Genomic DNA, 22,660 nt, shown 5'->3' with positions numbered 1-22,660 from the left:
CTACAGTATTTTTGTATATGCTATAATCAAAAACATTTATGATGTACTGTACTTAAGCTTGTTTTAATATAACTGTTACAAAGACATTTCCTTATATCTGTCTTTTGTTTGCTGTGCTAATTTATAGAACCCAGCAGCTTGTATGGGCTTGCCTACTGTAACGTGATAGTATAAATTAATTTGTCTCCTGTTTTTAATAAAATATCATGAACAAATCCATGTCAGGTCACGAATTTACAGATACTGTAATATTTTTATATACATATATATATATATATATATCTGTGCGTGTGTCAGACTAATAGTTAATGGAAAACTACATACTCTTTGCTGGCATACCAAAATTTTTACAAGACATGAATTTGCAACTATTCTGTTTGAGCAACACTTCAGCAAGTAGAAGGATTGCGACAAGCTGATGCATTTCTTACAAAACAAACACCAGTCAGAAAAGCATATTTCATTACAACAGTCCTTCCAATAAAGGCTGTGCATGAAGATCAGTTGTCCAATGAATTGTGTTTGCTAAAAACACAAAAACAGGTAAAAAGATCATCTTCAGTATCTAAGGATACCGATTTCAAAATATCACAACTATTGCCAGGCTAAATGGGTAAGAAAAATGATGCTGAGTCAGTGTGTGTGTGCACATATATCTGTGCCATATAGAAAATAAAAATATATAAACCAATGTGACTTGTGATGAAAGAATTCAAATACAAACTGAGTAAGAAAGCTATTAAGGCCACGAACGCCTGTTTAACTTTTCAGCAAAAATGCATCATTTCAATCAACGGACCATTCTCTTAAATGGTGAATTCCAGAATTTGCTCTGCAGCCTTTTTCTAATGCATCTTCGAAAGGTTATTCTAAACCATTTTGTTTTCCTTGCATTAAGTTTTAGTTTTTCCCAGGCAAATCAGCAGTTAATTCCATGCCGGTTCACCAGGTCATTACTAGGTGCTACAACTGATAAGATCATACATCTCCATTACACAGGGCACCAAATGCTCCCCCAGTGTTTGAAACAATCACTTTCCTTTTTTGTAAAAATATCTCAAGCTCCATCTTCTATTCCAGTAGTCTTTGAATAAGAAACAAATCACTCTAATGGAAACGCATCAGTACTCTCACAGCTGCATACTTCCCATACGTTTTGAAGAACATCAATGCTACCCCACCCTGTACTGTAACACTGAAGGAAAGAAATCCCTCGGGTTTTCCAGACTATTTTCCACTTTTAAAAATACACAGTCATAAATGCCTTTGAAAATTAGTTGATTAATGAAATTAACCTTTTATATATATACACACAAAGATTTCCAACAAAAAAAAAAAACCCTAGGCACACACACGAATTGAAAGAAGAGATGCTTTAACAGTGTGAAAGTCTCACAATTAAGAAGCCACTAAGTTAATAAAATTTAACAAAAGTTTAGGTAAATTTATGGTTTGGAAGGAAGCGTCTGATGTAAGCCACTCTAGTAAGTCAACGACAGACTGTCAAGTGACAGACTAGGCTCTTTTCCCAGTTGTTAGGCCCTCGGAAACCAAGGGAAAAGCACTTCATGGCATTCCTGAACTACACTTACAGATTCACAAAAGTGCAAGAGTGGGTGCTTCCCTCCGGTCACCTCAACTGAAACTCACTGTGAAGATGCAGCAGAACATTCATACTAACAGAAGGGCTTTCTTTATTTCCTAATACACAATACCCATTATATTTCTATGTTATATATACAGCGTCTGTATCAAAAAAGGTAAGAAATCTGCCTCCCTTAGTGGTATTGGCAACTTTCCTTATGCTGTTCCTACCACCCTGCCCCTTCTATTGACTACTTACCACCTAAAAATCTAAGAGTCTGTTGGACCAAAAATTATCACCCAAGTACTTTCTGTTAGCCAAACAGCAGAGACTTATGAGATGGAGATGAAGGAGAAACAGCATTGAACTTTTTATGTATCTATCTTGCTTATACTCAAAGAGATCACCAACAGGCTCCATCTGAACACACATCCTGAAACATCAGGGAAAAAAAACCACAACCCAAAACCCAACAAAAAAACCCCATCATTTAACTTGGAATTGCTTATCACTTAAAAAAAAAGATTGCAACATTAACAGATTGCAATAAACAGGGTAAAATGCATTCCCAGCTGATCAAATATATTTCACAACATAGCTATCTTAAATTTTTGATATTTTTTTTTTTTAATATCAGGACAAGGATTTGACTGAATTGGGATTGATTGTCTTAAGCAGTATAGAAACAGTTGAACTCAAGAACTGTGATCACCCTTCATTAACTACTCACATGACATACACTTAACAACATCATGTTATTTTATTGTTCATAAATTATTAAACAGCTTTTCACATGCAAGATATTCAAGAAGTTTCCTCCTTCTTGGGGTGGATAACTTACAGCTACACAGCAGAACGATCCTTAACTGTTACATTTCTTTCACTGATCAATTTTGTAAGCTTAAAATGGCATGCCACATGAAACTCAGGGAAAGACCACTAGCAAAAGCATCTAAACCAAGGTACAATATATTTATTATACAATTACTAATCTTACCTAAGATTAGAGATATTAGTGAAAAGTTTTTAATGATCCATAACTACTTTCTAGTCTACTGTTACAGTCCGAAAGATGACATCCCTGCATGACACCAGCACAAATTTTCAGTACTTAGCTGGAAAAGAACTACTGCCTTCTCAGGGACCAAGACACCCACTTCAGCATCCCCAGAAGCTGCAACCGAGCTTGAGGCTGTTTATTCCACAAGAGCAGAGATTTTAAGTTTCAAATTACTTAATAAGAGAAGGGGGGGTGTGGGGAGGAGGGGGATGGAGAGTGGCCAAAAACATCTTACTTCTACCAATAACAAAGTAATACAGACTTGCTTGCTGACAAGAAATATGCCAGTAAACAAAACACACAGTTTCTCTTCATTTACCAACCACAATATTCTCAAATCTGGAGTATGCAGATCCAAACTAAATCACTGAATTCAGTAACACTACTCAGGATTGGACTGAGTAGGCAAAACAGATTACACGAATACTTTATAAAGAAAGCATCTTATTCTTTGATGCAGTCCTACAGAGCACACAGTATTGACTGCAATTAGGTCATCACGCAGTATTGCTAAGAAGATTGAAGAATTTAGATTTAAGAACACTGGGGAAAAAAAAAGGTAGAAGCACACTCAGTATGAACACAGACTCCCTTAAATATTTCAAGGTATTTCCAAGGAACGAATGTTTGCTACGAGATCACACCTAACACACTGAAAGCTTAATCTGTCACATTCAAGAAGAGAACGGATCATTTAGAAAGAAGTTATGGATAATAAAATACATACATCAAGGTTACATTTTAAGACTTTATAAAATACTTCTAAAAGTTTTATCAATTTTTGCTGCAGGTAACCTGATGCTTTAACAGAAAAGCCAAAGAGACAGAAAAAAAGCTATTGAAACGAAATGTTTCTCTCGTTAATAGATTACCTTTCTTTGACTGTAGATATCTCACAGCCCTCATCAAAGTAGGCCAGATCCGTTTCATTTCCCTAAGGTTAAGCTGGTGAGCAGTATACAGAGTATTCATCAGTTAAGGAACAGCCACCCTTCAGCGACAAATATAGCACAAGCTATTTCTCATCTGTCCTATTTTTCGTGGAGGCTGAGATATAACTTTTTCCAGAAATCATCACAATTGGCAGCTGCAAAGACTCTGTTGCCTTGGTCCTCTTACGCAACTCCTGGCATCCCCCTTCTCCCCCCAAACAGGAATAAGAAGAGATTACATGGCTGTTCTCTATCTCGGGGCAGAGGAGGCCGGATAAGCCATCTCCCCTTAAATTACGTTCGGAGAATACTTCACAGGCAACCAGGGGAAGGAGGAGGGATCGTTTTTCATTCATTTTAGTTGTGAGTGGGTGGGGGGGAATCGATACCTTTTATCATGGCCCAATGCAGCCATCTTCTGCAAGAAGCAGCTAGCCCTGCCGTAGTCATCCTCTGGTGCTGGCTCAGGAAGGCGAAAACCAATATCCCCAATACTAACCAGCCTTAACAACAGATAGTAACAACCTGCTTCATCTTTGAAAACATTTTTTCTTTCCCGCTTTTGAAAATTACTCTCTGGGGAAGTACCTTCATTCTGACCCTCACAATAGTTCAAGGAGGTGAATCCTGATTTCATCTAACACTTTTGTTACCCAATTTATGACACACAGGAGTAGGCACTGCTGTTACCCTTTCATGATAAGTTTTACTAAAAGCAAAGCACGCTTCATTTTAGCTTTGTTGCCAGCAGCTACCATTACCCACCGTTTTATTATTATTCCCCAGTGAGCTGACAGATTCTGTACTTATAAGACGCTACCAGGATGTAGTGTTCCAAGTTCTGTGATTTCTTTTTAACTTACTTTTACCATATGCGCTACTACAACATGTCAGTATGTGGCAAATGCTAGTTTAGCCTAGGCAGTTCAGCAAGGTGCAGAAAGCATGCAAGACAAAGACTCTTTCAAATGCTCCTTTGTATGTCCTCCAAAAAATGAGACAATAAAAGTTATAAATAAATTTCCTGTTATTTTTTCCAAGACAACTAATTATCATCTACTCCTACCAAATCCTTAGTTCAGATATGTTTCCCCTGAACTTCTGGAGTAACTGCCTGTGTCTGTGATCCAAGATTACAGTGACGCAATACTTCACTGCCAGTTTCTCTTCCAAAAAAGAAAGTGCACTGAAATGAAAGTGAACACGAGGAAAGTTATGCTTACAATCAGCAACACTCAACCTTTTACAGTTGTTCTCCATCTAAGGAAGACTTGATTCTTTGGCTACCAGCAAAATTTCAAGCTTAATCCCTGTACTGTATCTTCATCTACACACCCCCACCCACAACACCAACATACAAATACCTTCTAGATTATAATAGGGTGAATATTATTGTCTAGGGGATGTAGATTAAGATAATCATGCGAATGAGTTTCACATGTCCATCTAATTACTGTTCAGCCTCAATGTTAAGTCAAACCCTCTCATTGTAATAAATGCATGCTTTGTGGCTAGTTATTGTCCCTTGGGGGTGAATAACAGGGGTGGCAACTTCTCAGATATCACACAAAAATACGTTAGTCTTCAACCGAAAATGCTACCTACAATAATCAGCCACTTGAAAACTACTTCTTCCAAAAGGTAAGCAAAAGCAGAATTACACTCGCAGTGGTTCCAAACATACAAAGATCAAAAACAAAGCCGTTAGATCCTCACATCAGTGGAAGTAAAAACCAAACAGCTCAAGCACTATTCCATTTCAAATAATTCTGAAAAGCAAAGAGAGAAAAATTGAAACATTACAGCTGTCAGGTGAAAGAAGATCCTAAGGACTCCTCTGCATTACAAGCACATGACCCAAATAAAAATACTGTTTTCTAGCTTTGCTTTTTTCCTTGATAGGAGAAAAACCTTACAGACCCACAGGTGGTAATATATAAAATTAGCAGAGGATAAAAAGGAAAAGAGAAAACATATAAAAGAAGGTATGTGTACCTTTAGCCCAGCATATCGGGAATGGGCTACAGCCGCTTTTCTCCATATAGCTAGCACCTGCTCGCTTCGGGGCCTGCTGGCCTGCCACTTCCAGCAACCACATACACCCGACCGTATAGAGATTCAAGCCAGGCTCCGGCATACAATGTCCCAATTCAGTGCTCCAGCGGTATGTGGTCCTGCGAGGGGGGGGGGAGGGGGGGCGGGAGGAAGGCTGGGAGCCGCTTCTAAGTACTCGACCCACCAGCGAGGCAGGAGAACCGCTGCCCCTTTTCCCGGCCGTGCTGCGCTGGCTTCACCTGGCGGCGGGAGCGGCGGCGGCGGCGCGGCCCCTCAGCGCACCCGGGGCAGCGCGCTCCGGCTCCGGCGGCAGGGGGGCACCGCGCCGCGGCTTCATCTTCTCCCGCCTCGGCGATGGCAAGCCCGAACCATCCCTTCCCGCGGGTGAGCGACCGAGGAGGGCGTAAGCAGGCAGCAGAGTGAGCGTGGGTGCCCGTACTCCTGCCTTCATTCAGCAGGGAGGCGGGGAGGGAGGAGGGGAGGCGATTAGCAAGCGCCACATTAATATGCTAATCTCCCCCTTCTGTTCCAGGCAGCCGGCAGCCGCCTGTTTACCGACCTGCCAGCCGGCCCCGGGAGCGGCTGAGCCGCAAAGCGGGCCCGGCCGGCGGCGCGGTGCTTCCCCCGCCCGTTCCCGGCGCTGCCGGTGCGGCCCCAGCCCCCTCGGCGGTGGGGCAGCGCTTTTAGGTATTTTCTATCTATGCTTGTATACCGGCTGGACTGAAAAAAAAAAATAGGAAGAGGGGAAAAACAAAAAAAAAAGACCCCCTACACCCTCTAGAAGTGTGCAGTAACTAACCCTAATTCCTGCTGAAGTTTCTGGAGGAGACCCTGCATCACCACCTGCCAGCCTTGACAAGCACAAGGTTCCCGATGGCAGAAGCCCGAGAGCGTTCCCGTGCCTTACAGAGCAAGGAGCCCAGGGCAGGGCAGCAGCAGCAGCAGCCGCAGCCCCACGGCCGGCCCTCCGAAACCTGGGCTGCTGCACCCGCTGCTCAGCAGAAGGTGAAGGTCACCCCGGCCAGAACGTTTCTCCTTAACTTAGCAGCATGCCACATCAAAACTGCTTATGATAATTATTTTTTTTTTTTAAAGAAAGTGAGTATAAACTCATGCAAAAGCATTTTTATCAACACAGCGTATGTATGGAGAAATAAAATATTCATTTTATTCCTAGCAAAAGATTCCACAAAAATTATGAACTGATTCAGCTAAAATATGCATTAAAAATAATAAATCAACAGGAACAACAGATTCACATTGGTCATTAAAGCCCTTTATATATTACATATATTACACTGTAATCTTTTCTCGCTCCCAGCCCTCAGCAGTAAGGCATAAGGCTTATCCAAGACTATAACCAAAAGGGAATTAATCTAAAGCTAGCAGCCTATCTGCCTACTTGTAGCGGCACGTACTCATCACACTCATCTACAGCATACATTTAATTACCTTTCTTTACCTATAATACTGCAATCTTCATTTGTCAATGCACTGGCTATGCAGAACTACGGTGGTGTCTGTTAAACTCTTCATAAAAAAAATGCAGCAACTGCATGTAAGTATTGCTTTCTTCTCTATTTAAAAGAGAAAAATAAATATTCACTGGGGAAAAAAAGGGGGGAAAAAAGTTAGATTAGGCCACAACCAGGCCCATCAGATGTTCTGCATCACTGCTCAGGCACAAAGCTCTTTCTGGGGCTGAAGAAAGCCAAAGAGAACTGAAGACATGCCTGCATGCCCTCCTGCCCGCCCCCCCTCCCCCCCCAAAAAAAAAAGTTCTACACAGCCAGCCAAATACTTTTGGCAACAAGGTCGATTGTATTTACCTTCCATAATAAAGCAAACCACATTATAGTAGTATTTAAAACACAAATTATTGTATTGGCATGCCTAGCGAAGGCGCAGAGGCAGAGGATAGGCGCCTTTTGGGTTCAAGCTGCAGCTCACAGCACAGGAAAGCTGCCATTATGCATCCAGCTCTGCCATGGGCTTCCTTGATGACCTTGAGCCAGTCAGTCTTGTTTCATTACAAAACAGAAAGCTGCAGATAGTTCTCTAGTTTTCCCTAAGTTGGTTTGTGCTTTAGGGTGTAAAATAAAAAATAAACAAACTCCGTGTTTCTTCCATAAAAATGTTTTGCAGAAAACTAAAAAAAAAAAAATACATGTAAAAGGTAAAAATGGTATGGCCTGAATTAAGTTTTATTCATGGGGGGAAAAAAACCCCAAACCACCAACCCTTTAAATATCAACTGGTGAGTGCACTACCAAGGAGAATTTTAATAAACAGATTATGTGGACTCACATTTTTCTTTATACTTTTAACAGATGAGACTAATACAGATTATCAATCCAAGTGTCAGGAGACACTATCTGCTGTTACGGCTATCCTTATTGATGATACAACTATTACAATCATTCTCCTCAAGGACATAGTTTCTTGTAATATTAAGACTACAAAATGAAGGTGAAAAGGTACTATGTAGCACGAGAAATTCTTTATTCAATTTTACAAGTTATCCAATATTTTACACTCTGACCATATACTTTTCAAAAGAAACCAAGCGCTTCCTTGATTTTTAAAACCAAAAATTACTCCTTAGAATAACAAATAGAAATTCAGTAACCAGCAGACATATGCTCATTCTCACCTTTCAAATAACATTCTATGTTCTGCAGAAAGTCAGAAACCCCAAACTTTCAGGCAGGAGGGCAGCAAGGATAGAACAGAAGACAAGGCAGACTAACATCACCCCCACCACCCCCCAAACTGGGAAAGTTAACTACGTCTCTAGTATACTTAATACCAAGGATTTGCAACATTTTATAAATACTGCACATCAAGTAGGTATCTGAGTACCATTTATGTAAAATAATCTCTTTTAAGTAATGCCAATCAGATTACAACATTTACCGAGGTAAGGAACATCTGTCAGAAATTAGGACTGTGGAACAGGAACATTCATTCTTGTTGTGCAAGACGCATATGCTGACATACGCTGATAGTATCTGCATAGTACTCACTGTGTAAGCAATTACACTAAGAGATATCAAAGAAAACTCTAATTTTAAAAAATTAACATCAGTTCATAGTAAAACCACACAGAAGCACTGTCCATTTTCCTAAAAAACACATTCTAACCAGAAAAAACTCAGACTACCCCAGTAACAACAGACAGGCCAAGGTCCTCAGCTAAGAAATGGCATTTTGCCTCCAAGGAAATTGAAGTCAAGACTTTTCTACTGACTGTGACTTTGGTTGCTCAATTTCAGCCTGGTTTTAGAGACTACTGCATGTCAGCATCAGCTTTTTGAAAGCAGGGAGGGGGAAAGTCAAAAGCTTTTGAATTGTATCAAAGCATTTAGGTTTTGTTTTAATTTTGCCTGCAGGGTTGATGCTGTCTCCTAGTGAAGCCAACTGCAAAAATAACAAAGCCTTGTGGAATAAAGGGTTAAACAGCAGTTTTGTACAATTGGGAGGCACATAAAAGGTTGTATAATTTTTTTCACTCAAGCTTATTCATACAAAAATAAAGATCTAAAACGCCTGTCGGATGAACTGGCAAAGCTTGGCTTTCTCTAGGGTTATACCTAGAGACTGAGCTCCTGTGGGGTGTCTCATACCTAAATCAGCAGAGTGCTAACTACAGTTTCTCCCTCAGTGAAGAGCATCATTAGGATCTCTTTGCTATTCAACCAATTATTTTCACATCAGTTAATATCTCTAGTCATCAAATTTTGATCAAACTGGCTGGCAAGTTCGAGCACTGTTGGGAAAGGAAACACGACAGGACCAAATAGACAATACTTGCCTGAGTTCCATTACCCTGAGAAACTAAGCTCAGTATTCAGAAGCTTTGGGAAGAAAGCAGACAGATCTGAATCAACGCAGTGTTTGACAGCAGAATGAAGATTTTTTTTTTCCAGTTCCTCTTCTGCAGTATCTCTGCTACCAGATGAGCATACCAGCAACAGAGATCTTTTTAAGACAAAAATGAAGAGCCACAGCCTAGAGCATAGCAATCACATCATCACTACTATTATTTTGGACTTGATCATTCATAGTCTTAGCCACTTCATGGGCTACTGTTTATCCCTCTAGTAGTTACTAGAAGCTGAACAAAGTCATTTATTTTAAGAAAGTCTGCACATTAATGTAAGGGATGGAAGAAGAAACACACCTTCGTTGCATTCATTTTGCTAATAAAAAATGAGAGCTCCCAAACCAAGCTTGTCCTCAGCAAAAGTGGAGGATTTTTTTTGGTAAACCCACAAACGCATTTTACTGAAACAACTGCAGAACAGCCTGCAAAGTTAAGAGTGCCTGATGACTGTTCTAAAAATTAAAGCATGTTTATTGCTCATATGACAATCTTCTGCATCCTAATTCATTTGCTTTTCCATCTTTGTATCCAGAATTTGGCAAACATGCTCTCCCAAGCATTGAAACTGTGCTGCAATCTTCATTTATCTTCATTCTCTGAAGCCTGTTCCTTAGGTTTTTCTTAATTACTATAATTATTTTGTGTGCATGTGTGTATTATTTAAAAGTGGAAAGGATTATCTGCCCTAAAGTTCCCTTTAGCCAAAGCCAAACAAGTATCTTCTCCTTTGTTCACAGGGACTACTGAAAAATGGTGCATTATATCAAATGGGGACTTACAGCTCGTGAAGTCTACCTTACACTAAGCTCAAGTTTACTAAGGCTGTCCTGGAAATCTGCCTTGGATTACCTGGTCTTTATCATCCTTACCCACTATGAAGCCCCTGACCCTCCACTCACATCTTCTCTAACATAGTCTTCTCCTGAATGCCATTTGCCAAAGGGCACAACAGAGAACAAGGACGACAAATTTCATAAGCTCAAAGGATCTCTGAAGACTGAGCAGCTCAGTCCTCATTGTACTGCCATCACAAATGTTCCTTCTTATTTAACTGTGGGTATTCTGACAGATAAAACTGAAAGACAAATGACATTTGAGTGTCAAAATCCAAGCCCAGTCATCTGACAAATAATTCAGCACAACTGAGAAGGCAACGTTGTCTCCATAAATTCATTTGACTCTTTGCAATGCGGACAAACTAATTCCATGCTCCAGATTAGATTAAGCATTTTTTTATTCCTGAAGGAAAAACAAAAAGGACTTAAATAAACCTTAGAGAACCAATTAAAAAAAATATGCAAACTATTAGTAACATCCATTGCCTGTAAAGCTGAGTGCTCTTTTGTGAGGTTCCTATCAAACAAATTTTTAATTTAGATTTGGGACTTTAGTCTTCATTTTGAACTTCTAGTGGTACCTGCTTTAAGACTTCTTACTCAGAGAATGCTTGAGATTTGAACGAGTACAAGAGAGTGAAGCTCACACTTCCCAGCTTCAACCTGGAGCAGTCAATAGCCAGGAAAAGAAAATACACTGCAAGTTTCACACTACAGCACTTCAGTCGACCAGAAGACTACGTCAGTATTCTAAACTCATTCTAGAATATAAACTGCTTTGGATCTCTGCTGAAGACATTCTTCTGGCAGAAATTCAATGCAGTACTGAATTTATTGTTACCTTCCTCTATTTGGTGAGTTTTATAGTAGAATATATCTAGGGTATTCCTGAAAAGTGCAGTTTTAAACCAACACTGTTATCACCATCTGGGCCACAGTCATCGGATTAGCCTTACTACCCTTTGAATTACATTTTGAAAACAGTTAACAGAATTCACTACTTCTGTTTTACAATCTCAGCCTACTGGTAGCAGTGAGACGGGGAAAGGAAACAGCAGCACATTGGGAGAGAGCAGGAGGAACGGAGTATTAATGACGTTTGCCATGCTTCCCCTTCCCAAAGGATCCTCTGATGTTGAGCAGCAGAGCCTACAGCATGCAGCCTCCAAGCCCATGCTGATAAGACAACAGACATTAGAAGGACCACTAAGTTTAAATTTATTTTTATTATTTCATAAATAAAGAGTAGCCACTTTTTAAACCCATATGGGTAGTAATAATTTTCAGGCATTGAAGTTGTAGCAGATTTTCTTGTGGGTAGACTAACCCACTCATATGCTCCCACTTCCTTCAATGTACTTTTTGAAGGCTTACTGTAGAGAAGTATAAAGTCAGCACCATGAAAGCTGAGAATGGTTTAAAATTACTCCCTCCTTAGGGCACCGATTCCAATCTTCTGTCTCTTCATGTTCTAGGTTATTTACAAAAAAAAACCAAACTCCAAAACAAAACAAACTAAAAACCCACCCAACAATTCCTATCCTCGAGACATCTTTGAGAAGTTCCTTCACAGTTCCAGTGCTTAAAGCAAACACCTGCTTCATGGAGACCTGGAAAACTAAGAGAAGAAAGAGTGAACCCTACACATCCTTCTCCTTGTTTACTGCAAAACAGTCTGATAATTTTGCTCTTTGACAGGATCACTGTACTTACCAGTTTGTACTGCTTCTCATCAACCTTCTTGGATGGGAGAAAGATGAGAGGTGAGACAAAGTTATACTGAATGGTCAACAGAACCTTTTTTGACTTTATAAAGCTTCCTCTGTTTCTGCAGAAAACGTTCTGTTTATGAGGTAAACACAGCAGAAGGTAGCTGAAGGGGGAGGACCCCACCTCTTTGATGCTGTTTAAAGGAAATGCATTCTGTAAGGATTACTTTTGTTCTGTGGAAGGGATCCATGAGTGGATCAGTTGACCTTACAGATGCTTCTTAAAACTCTTCATTCATTCAAGGGTAACCTAGAAATAATTAGTCACATCTTCTAAGAAGGATATAGGAAAGTTGCTTATGGGTCAGCAAGTCTCTTCAGTGCCTGTTTATATCTGGGCTGCTTTCTCTCTCATCTAATAACCCGTTACACAGAAGAAAGTAAGAAAGCTGTGCAGCCACAGAGAGTCCAATTAATTTACCAGAAATTATGTAGTCTGGACATGTGTCCCTTGTACTGCTCTTCCTCTGTATGCTAAATATGAAGTTAGAACAACAGCTTACCAAAAGACTTTGTGCTAAAAAGATGTTACAACGAAGAGTTGTACCTGAATTATGTATCACTACACCTCAGAAGGAAGTATGTAATTTTCAAAGACTTTCAGCATTACATAAAACACAAAACATAACATCAGCGATTCCTCAGACTTCCAAACCATCAAATGCGATTACAAACTGAACAAAATTAATCCATGAGCTCACAATAATGCAGTACTATTCCATTTATATTTAAAAACACACTGTTGGAACAGTTAACATTGTATTTCTTAGTGAAGGATATGCATAGCATAAAACCCCTATGTATACAAAAACACAGGCTAAGACAGATAGCTATCTAACTTTAAAGTGCCAGTATTAAGGAACAATCAACAAGCCGGTGTTGATGTCCTTCAAATCTAAAAAAAAAAATTTTACAAAACTAAAAAATGTTGTGTAACACAAACATTAAGGCTGCTCTATTAATCAAACAGATTCTGTGCCTTAACCTACCAAGCAAGACTAGTGTATTTAAAAAACAAGAAAATATTGTTAGAGACAATTTCCCCTTTCCGACTCCAATTAGCGTAATTTGGATTCAAAACTGTTACATGAGAAATCCCAACAAATTCCACTTTGATGTTTTGTTTAGGAGAACCTCTAGTAGAGCCCGGGTGTAGCTGAGCCTCTAAACCACAGAAAATTCTATTCCTTTTCCCTTTATATCAACCCCTCACCCAATTTTATACCAAGAAGGGACATTCACTTTACAAGAGCTTTCACCTATCTCACTGCTTCATGAGAGCAGCAATAAACTCTCAAGCAGCAGTTTGCCAGGCAGTCATTTTATGCTCTGTTACAGAGAATCAAAGGTCATCTTTAGCTAACACAGAACTTTTCATTCGATGCAAAATCCACCACCTTAAAATAGCCTCATTTGTTCCTCTAATTACACAAGACAGCTTGTCGTCAGCACAATTCTGTCAAACAAGTTATATTTACCTACAAAAAAATACCTGCAAGGTGGTATCAAAGTGCTCAGAAAACACAAGAATGTGCTACTTAGTTAAAAAGGCTTCCAGGAGCTCACCATCAAATAAAGTTCAGGTTAGTTTAGCAAAGCAGCTGTGACACTAGATGAAACAGCCCTCAGTATTTCAAAGACAGAAAACATGCCCAGTCTGCATCCTTTTATAATACAAAAATTGATGAGCAGACCAATAAAGCCTCTTGTTTGTAGCTCCAAGTTCATCTGAACTTTAAGTGTAATAAACTTTTATCCATTGACTCAAGGACGACTTCAGCATGAAAGGCAGGGTTTTGGTGAAGCTGAAAACACATTCAAGAATGCTGTTAAAAAAAATAAAGTAGACAAGACCAAGATCTACAAAGACCAACCCATACAGCTGGAAAAGAGCCAACTTTCTGGGCACAGCCCTTCTTCAGATCAAGGGGAAGGGATGTTAAGTATCCTATGTCTTCAAACAGTAAAAAGAAAGAAAAAATGTAGCAAAAAAACCCTATTACTGATGCAGCCTGAATGACCTACATTACCAAACATCATAGGAACAACACTGGGCACAGAACAGCATCTGACATGGCCAAGAGTTCATCTCTTGTGTAGTTCTGAGCTATCAAGCACCACTACCAAAGAACTTGTCTTGTTGCTCTCCTCAATCCCATTTGATGCATTTCAACCAAGACACAGTACTAAAGCTTTTAAGAAACCAGGAGACTGGGACAAAAAAAAATAATAAAAAAAAAAAATCAGTGAATGCATAAACAGAGGAAGACTATAAGCCTTGTCCTGCCACTCATACATGGAGAACAAAGTCAACTTAAACTGGTAGCTGAGAGATTCAAGTATCCTGAAATGAAAGCATAGTAAGAATTTTTAACTGCAGAAGGAGCTATGAAACTGCCATCTTAATAGGTTAAATATCTTCAAAGGATGACTTAAGACAAGTTCTGTCTTGGAGTTGAAGGACGCAGGTCATGAAACAAAACCTAACCACTGTCCTTCAACTTTCTACTTAAAACCCTTCTTTAAGAAATTCTATATAAAACTATATACTGATGTTTCCAGACCCTCAATGATCATTACTACCTCCAACATCTCACTATTATTTGGCTCCCCTACCTTTCTCTATAAAGTCCTCAGGTTTCAGTAACACCTTCCACTCTTGGAGGACGCATAGTTCACCAGACAGTCAGCAGCAATTTCAATGCAAACCAATAATGTCTTAGCAGGGGTCCTCAAACTTTTTAAGCAGGGGGGCAGCGCGCGGATGAAGTGGCAGGCAGTCATCTGCAGCTGCTTGGTTTCCCCCCCCCAACCCCCGGCGGGGGGGGCAGGGGGGTCTGTAAATACCGGGGGCCGGACTGAGGACCCTGGGGGGCTGTATCAGGCCCGCGGGCCGTAGTTTGAGGACCCCTGTCTTACAGGGACTAAGAGCCTTAGTTGCATTCTAAGTTTTCATTAGCAGTTCAGCTGCTATTCAGGTCCACAGAAGTTTGCTCCACTAAGAGACAGATCCATTTTGCTGGAGCTGTTTGTAAAGTATCTGTAGGATAAGCAGAAAAAACACCACAACCATGTGTGCTTACACCCTGGCCCACCAACCTTTATAGATTTAGTTAAAAAGCAGGTAATTCTGAATCACAACTGAGTCTACTAATCCTGGAAATACAGTTCAAATACTTCTCTACATTGAGCCTTTCACAGAGTTATCACACATTGCTGTAAAAAAAAAATAAAACTAAAGATAGCAAAGCATGTGACACCATTCCAGCAACTAATCTAAATGGAGACTAAGCAGAAACTTTAGTTGTTAAAGATCTTTTTAAAGGGGTAATTCGTGAATGAAGATATAATCTGGAAAACATGTTTGTGCCAGAGTTAAACAATTTCTTAAGAAGTTTCACATCCATCTTAACTGTAATTCCAGCCTACCAGTGGAAGCACAAGCATTTAACACTCCACTTCTGTTATTCTGACCCCTTGTCAAAATAAAGTCCTGAAGAAAAAAAAAAAAAAAAGTCTGCTGCAAGAACAGTCTTTTTGTTGTTGTTGTAAAGTTTGACCCTTCCATATGAAAACCTGAGGAACATAAGCTTTATGCCTGACTAACTTCTGCAGTTTTTCATATTCAAATTATTGTTCTCCAGGAAAAAGGCCTGCAGGAAACATTACAGCTATCATAAGCTGTCTGGCTATTTTCTTAAATGTATTCTATTATCTACTTTCTGAAAATAAAACAGGAAGGGGGGGAGAAGTCATAGGTACAGTATCTACAATTTTTCTTACTACTGCCTTTTTCCAGTCTTCTGCTGAGCAAGAAAAAAAATTGCACAAATAAAAAAGTTGTTCACCAACTGCACAAGCAGAGCAGTGGAGCTATACATTAAGGATGTAAAAATAAATGAAAGGAAAGCTCGTATAACCCTTTATTTATGGTCACTTTAGGCGTAACTTATAACAAAGTAGTTGACAAGTTCAGCCGTGCAATGTTTTTCCTCTTGGTTCACTGTAGCCCATGACGTTCTACTTCAAACAAGCTTATGTGTATTTTGGGAGAAGATCCCAATCCACTCCCAACCCAGGTCCCACAGAACAAAAAACACACTCTAACTACTAACATTTTATATAAACCAACTACACAAGATCCAGCCTGATTTTCAGACTTCCAGTAACACTGTGAAACCCACCCTTCCTTTACTTAATAGCTGCTGCTATGAAAACATTAGGTACTAACATACTCTGACACTACAGCAAGCATCTCCAATGCACTCATCCAAGAAAGCTTCAGGTCTCATCAAAACCTACCGCTAATTGTGCCCAATTCCCTTAGTATTAAATTCTTGACAAGATGGAGGGATGGGGACAACCTTCCTTTCCAATGACTTTTGTTTCTCCCTGCTGATAAAACACAACAAAACCAAAAAACCCCACACACACCCCATCTTGAAAAACTTACAAATGCTCAGTTATTGCTCAGTCATTTCTGTTGCTTCCACAGTAGGAGGCTACGATATGGGATGTAAATATAACTGGACAGGAGACTAACAGGATGTGTGGGTTTAAACTCCTGCAGATGCATAACACAATTAACTTTAAGTTGAAAGAACTGCAAGAGTTGAAGGAGTTACAAAAATTCACAGAAACTGTACTTTCTGTGCAGTAGTCTTATAAAAATAGCAAATGCATCACAGGCATAAGCAGGATACCACTCACAGGATAGTAAAGAACATTTATGTACCATAAGTATCGATTTCTTCTGTTTTCAAAATGTCTTTTCCTTAAGAAATTCTGGTGACTGTCATGGAAGATTGTGTGTTATAATGCAGCAACAGAACCTCCCTTTCGCAATATCTTGATGCCCTGATTACAGCTCACTGTCCTCCATTTGGGAGGCTGACACTGCTCATGGATTCCGCACCCCACCCCCACCGAAAGACAGATTAATTTTCCAGTCCTCTTGGCAGATACCCACACCCCCTACCTTGCCTACACAAAAATTTTCATTAACTAAAAAAACCCACACTACCCAAAAATTAAATAATCCTGTAAGTTCCTAACCCCTTACCAAATACCCTTTTAAAAGTTCTAAAATTTGCAACCATACAACATCCCGTGGTAACCGAGCAGGTAACTGCTCAGAACTAGTACAGCCAGTCTTGCAATATAAAAGCAACTCTCTCCTGCTGATGTTTGACTACAGCACTGGAAATCAGCTCACTGTTTGCACAGAGTACAAAACAGAAAACATTTTATGCATATTCTGCTACTATCAGGATGTCTCATTCCAGCAAGGTTTGTGACACCGAGTTAGAACAGGGACACTCCGTCAGGTCTTTTTTACAAAGGTACCCACAAAAGTAGGTGCACCAGCTCCACCTCTACTGCAAGTCAGCAGCAACCACCACTTGTACACCTGCTCCCAGAGACCTCCGAGTTCCTCCTGCAGAAACATGAGAGATGTTCCATTTCTGTAAACTTGGTGGAATCCAGACAAAATTCTACTTTAGATCCAGATCAAATATATACTAACCCTTATCAATGCCCCTTCAGCTTTTTCCACACTATCATTGCCAGCCAGTTCGCCAGCAAGGACATACAGGTGGGTGTCAAGTGTTGGAATGAACTCCTTCCCTTACAGACTGCCTTAGCTGAATTTGAACTGCCAGTTCCTAGACACCAGTTTTGTTTCAACAGAATGAAGAATATTTAGTGGTACAGAACCCACAAATAACCATTCTCAGCCTGTATTCCTTCAACTCCAAAACAGGGAAATGTCTACTCATAGCAAAGAAGCATCCTGTTCTAAGCAAAATATTACAAGTTATTTAATTTTTCACAGCACGTAATACAGAGTTCTAAGCCCTGCTGCAATTCCTCTGGTATCACTACTGACAAAAATCCATAAAATTCAATCGCTTCTGTCCTAGGTAGGTTTTTTTTCCCTCCAAAGAATTCAAAAAGAATTAAAGAATTTTCATTAATTCTGTTATTTTGTCCAAAAACTGTCAAAATCTTGCCTTTTTTTTTTTAAGAATGCCAATTCTTATTATGCTTAAAATAAAGTATTGGATGATCCTCCTTCCCTACACCCCTAACTATCAAGATATGAATTACCCATCTCTCAAATGGAAGTCTAACAAACCTCTCCCTGCAAAACTTGCACGAGGAGTATGTCAATAGGTGCCTACATCACACTGAAGCTCAGGCTTCTTCTCCATCAATCTCAGTGAGAGAGTATTTCTAAAATAAACTTCCCAAGCTAGGAATAAAATTAAGCATGCTATCTAGAGGAATAGAGAAAATGCGCAGATGACTTAATTCAAAGCTAGACTACATAACTGGAATCAGGATATTTTGAGTTAACCAGTGTTGTTTCACACTGGATCTCACCCACACCTTCTTCTGTCACTTGCAAAAGGAAGTTGAACAATTTTCCCTAGGAAGAGTATCCTTATCCCTCCAAACTGCAAAATTCCTGTTCTAAAGACATCATTTGTAATATTAATTTCTAAGGAAGCAGATAAATGACCAATTTGTCCTAAAGTAGCTATGAACATGTCTATATAGTCAAGCGATACAATTTGTGTATGATGCACCCGCCTACTGGAATTCTTCCACTTAAGCAATGATCACACAGGAGTAAGCATGAACAATCCTCACAGTAGTACGTATGTCCCCAGAACCTTGGGAGCCAGAACTACAGACAGAAAACAAATGAAGTGTGCTGAACTGCTGCCTTTGTATTTGTTCTAAACTCTTAAGACTATTAACCCAGCTTGTTAACATTGATAGGAACATCGGGCATAGGACTCAAAGGACCCTTCATGTCATCAACTCCTACTCCCTACTTCCTCATGCAATTGAGTCATAGTCCTATTAAGTGATAAACATATCACATCTCACCTTCTTGAGCATCAAAACAGACTAGAGCAGTTACTAGGGGTATCACATCATTCCCAGTGCTCCTGATTTAGGTCCTGAGGGTTTTTTTAATCCTACTGTCAATACTCTATATTGAAACTACTTTCCTTCTACCTCCCATGTCCTCCTTTTTCCTCTATCCCTATACATACTCCCAGAAAAATAAGAAATTTGCCCTGGCTGCAGACTTAACTATAAACTATTTCACAGCCTCTCACGGCAAATGGAGGAGGTTCCTGACAGCTGGAAGAAAGCAAACTTAACTCTTGTCCTCAAGGGAGGCAAGGAGGGAGGGTCAGGACAACTAGACCCTCCATTCCTGACAAGGTGATGAAGAATATCCTGGTAGACATTTCTAAACACACCAGGGGAAGGTGATCAGAAGTAGTCAGTTTGGATATATGAAGGGGACATCATGCCTGACCAACCTAATGGACTCCTACACTGAAAGTACTAGCTTGGTAGTCAAGGGAATGTTGCTTCTCTTTACTTGAGCAAGGCTTTCAACGCTGTCTCCAACGACAACATTCTTATAGACAAACCGATGAAGTACAGACTAAATAAATGGAAAGTAAGATGACATGGAAACAGTCTGGACTGTCAGGCTCAAAGGGTTGTGATCAGCAGCTTAAAGTCCAGGTGAAGGCCAGGCACTACAAATAAAAGATTAGTAGGAACATCAGTTTCTGAAGGAAAAAGACCACATTCTAGGTTATCTGAGTTTTAGTGAGGTGTTTAATATGTCTCATCTACATAAGTCCAGCTCATTGATAAAAATGTTAACCTTTTTCTTAGCAAACCATGCTGTTGCTATTGACCTGGGCAGACATTAGCTATAAAATACAGATGGGAGTACAAAGAGGGCAGTATCAAAAGCACAGTCAAAGTAACCAAAAAAGTTTCAGTAGAAAGGCTTGTAAATAGACAGATTTCATGTCAAGATCTCAGTTATCATCTCCCCACCTCTCCAAAACCCCAGATACTAACAGTGATAGCTTACAAAGGATAAATGTATCGCTTTTCCAAGTATATCAGAGGTATATAACAATGGGAAAATGCATTTAGGAGGTAGAGATAATTAGATCACTAAAACTACTCAATACAATTTTCAAATAGGAAGATTTAACACACAAATAGCAAGGGAAACTTCCTCAAAGTGACATTTAACTTTGCCAGCAATAGTCTCGTCCAGTAGTAATAGATGTTTTGTGATACAGTATTTGGAAATGTACAAATAGCACTCATCTCACCGCCAGTGGAAAGAATTAAACCTATAAGGCATACTTGCATCAAAAGGAAAGCCTTCTCACATCTTCTCAACTATAAGGGGCTAAGATGATAGCACTAACATTTCATAAACTGAGTTTTCAGTTCCATACTCTTTTCATTTGTACAAGTACCTCATAATTTAAGTGCAAATTAAAAACATTACAACCAAAACCATTACAAATATATGAAAATCGAGTTTACTGTTGGATAAAAATCAGAATTCTTGATAAAATCTGCAAAGATTCCTAGAAGAAAAAAAACTTCCTGATTTTCAAAGGGATTACTGCAAATACTACTTTTAGTGAAAAAGAAAGTGCAGGTTTCCCCGTGTAATCCCTTAAGCACCATGTCAGGCATTCTGATGTGAGAGGAACTGTTTACAGTCTTAGTGCGGTTTGTATTAAGTTCTTATTTAAAACTGAAGTGACAAATCAAAAAGCCACCATTTTGTACTTTTTTACTTTTGACTATGCAGTTGCATTCCCCCCCCCCCCCCCCCCCCTTTAAGCAGGGACATTAACAACAGTTCTCTGCTCATTTTACTGAATTTGGTCTCAGCTGTATGAATAATTGCTGCATAATTTGTTATCCCCTGTAACACCTGTGAACATTTATTGTAAGAATTCTGCATATCCTCTATTCTGTCATTCTTGCTACTGCAACTTCATCTGGCAATTCCTCAACTGGTTTTTAATTTTTCATCTTTTAACACCGTTGAAAATATCCATGCCATTGTTGAGAGTTTTTTTAATTGTAGTCTGCATTACATTTCAAGTTGCTGTATTTAGGTTCACCACACAGGCAGGTGTAGGTTTAGGATAAGGAAGATCTAATTACACAGCGTAGCATTAAAAGACCCCCACCTCATATCCGGTGGGTAAGAGAAAGCAGCAGCAGGCTGCTTCGAGGCAGTGTACTTCTGTGGAAGGTGCCAGGAGATGAATCTGGTTTAATTAAATGGATCACTAGCAGGCCTTATGTAAGCAGCATGGCCATACACCCAACAAGAACATGTTTCTAATTCAGAAAGAACTTCTTCAGGTTGAGCTGAAACTGTTTACACTTCTTTTTTTGGTCCCTAATGCGCACTTGAAACTAAAACTAGTTCCAAAGCCATTTAATATTTCACAATAACAACTATGTGTGGATAGTGCTTACCTAAACGGTACGCTATACATGAAAAAACGCACACAGAACTAGACTTCAAATATGCTGCATATCTGGAATTAAACTACACAAAGGATGCTCATTTCCTATTAATTTTTCAATACCTTATGCTAGGAGACTACAAGATTTTACTTGACTCAGATGTTTTCTGGACGAGAGTCATAAAGAACCAACATCTGTACCTAAGATTCCATTCTGGGAGAATGTTTTGTTCCATTTTTAACTGAAAGCCCAATATATGCTTATTTCTTACATTTGTCTTTATTCTCCTCTACCTATCTTATGTATTTTTTGGCATAGCTTTTCTCTTCATTACTATTATTTCTTGATTCCAGTAATAAATGCTTACTTGCACTTGATCAAGAACAAAGGACCAAATCTAAAGATGTTATACTTATTGCCCTCTGAATATAAAACAAAATCCAGAAGAGATTTTTTTTTAATCCCAACAGTGCCAACAGGGAAAGTTTAACTGCATTTACCAGAGGAAACTAGTCTTTCATTTCTCCAGGCATACTGTGAACACACTCATGTTCCAAGATAACTTCACATATAGACAGGAATACTGCGTTCTTTATCTGGGTTTGAAATTATGATATATTAGCAAGTTGCCCTCCAAGCCTCTACTGGTTTGCATTCCTAAAATTCTCTACTCTTATATCCATGGCCTCAAGTACAAGGTAGTAAAAAAAACTCATTAGCCACAGACTTCAAAGCAGCGATACAAATTCATGCAGGATAACTCTCCTGAGTTACAATTTATCTAACCACCTAATCAAGTAAAGCATTCAACAGCACACAAACAATCCTTCTTTACAAGAAGATTTTGCTAGGAAATCAAAGCAAAAAGGAAGCATTCTGGATGACCTTGGTGTACCACTGACTGGAAAGAATTTACACATAATACAACCTCAAACAAGACCCGACAATAAAAGACCTCCCTACTGCAAAGCTCTCAAACATTGCAAAAGGCCTCTCCCCATGTTATGATGCAAATTTAGAGTACTAAAACCAGGTGGCAAAAGTAAGAGCATTTCTAGTGACATCTATTGTTCACTGCTAAAAGTGGCACCCAGAAAAAAAAAGTTCTTCAAAACCTGAAATAAAAACATACTGTTATTTAAATAGGAGTTCTGATGAATAAAACTTCCTATCTCAACGTCAAACCTCATCTTTATTCAAA

At 39.3% G+C, this 22,660-nt stretch overlaps 1 protein-coding gene across 9 annotated transcripts in view; it reads right to left on the bottom strand.

The window, feature by feature from the left end:
• PTK2 (protein tyrosine kinase 2) overlaps positions 1–22,660 on the bottom strand; it is a 223,981-nt gene that overhangs the window by 154,802 nt on the left and 46,519 nt on the right. For 4 of the 9 annotated variants that reach the window (XM_056330017.1, XM_056330020.1, XM_056330018.1 and 1 more), the window contains exon 1: positions 5,573–6,033. The exons of 2 other annotated variants lie outside the window; for them this stretch is intronic. In XM_056330017.1, coding sequence (XP_056185992.1) covers positions 5,573–5,714 — 142 coding nt within the window. In that variant the 5' untranslated portion in view covers positions 5,715–6,033. Of the gene's footprint in view, positions 1–5,572; positions 6,041–22,660 lie in introns of those variants that run through there. 3 more of the 9 variants (XM_056330015.1, XM_056330016.1, XR_008820501.1) reach the window with 2 other exon arrangements.

Source organism: Falco biarmicus, chromosome 3 (genome assembly GCF_023638135.1).
Source record: "Falco biarmicus isolate bFalBia1 chromosome 3, bFalBia1.pri, whole genome shotgun sequence".
In the NCBI taxonomy this organism is placed as follows: domain Eukaryota; kingdom Metazoa; phylum Chordata; class Aves; order Falconiformes; family Falconidae; genus Falco; species Falco biarmicus.
The sequence above is the reverse complement of the archived record's forward strand: the minus strand, read 5'-3'. Positions and strand labels throughout refer to the sequence as shown.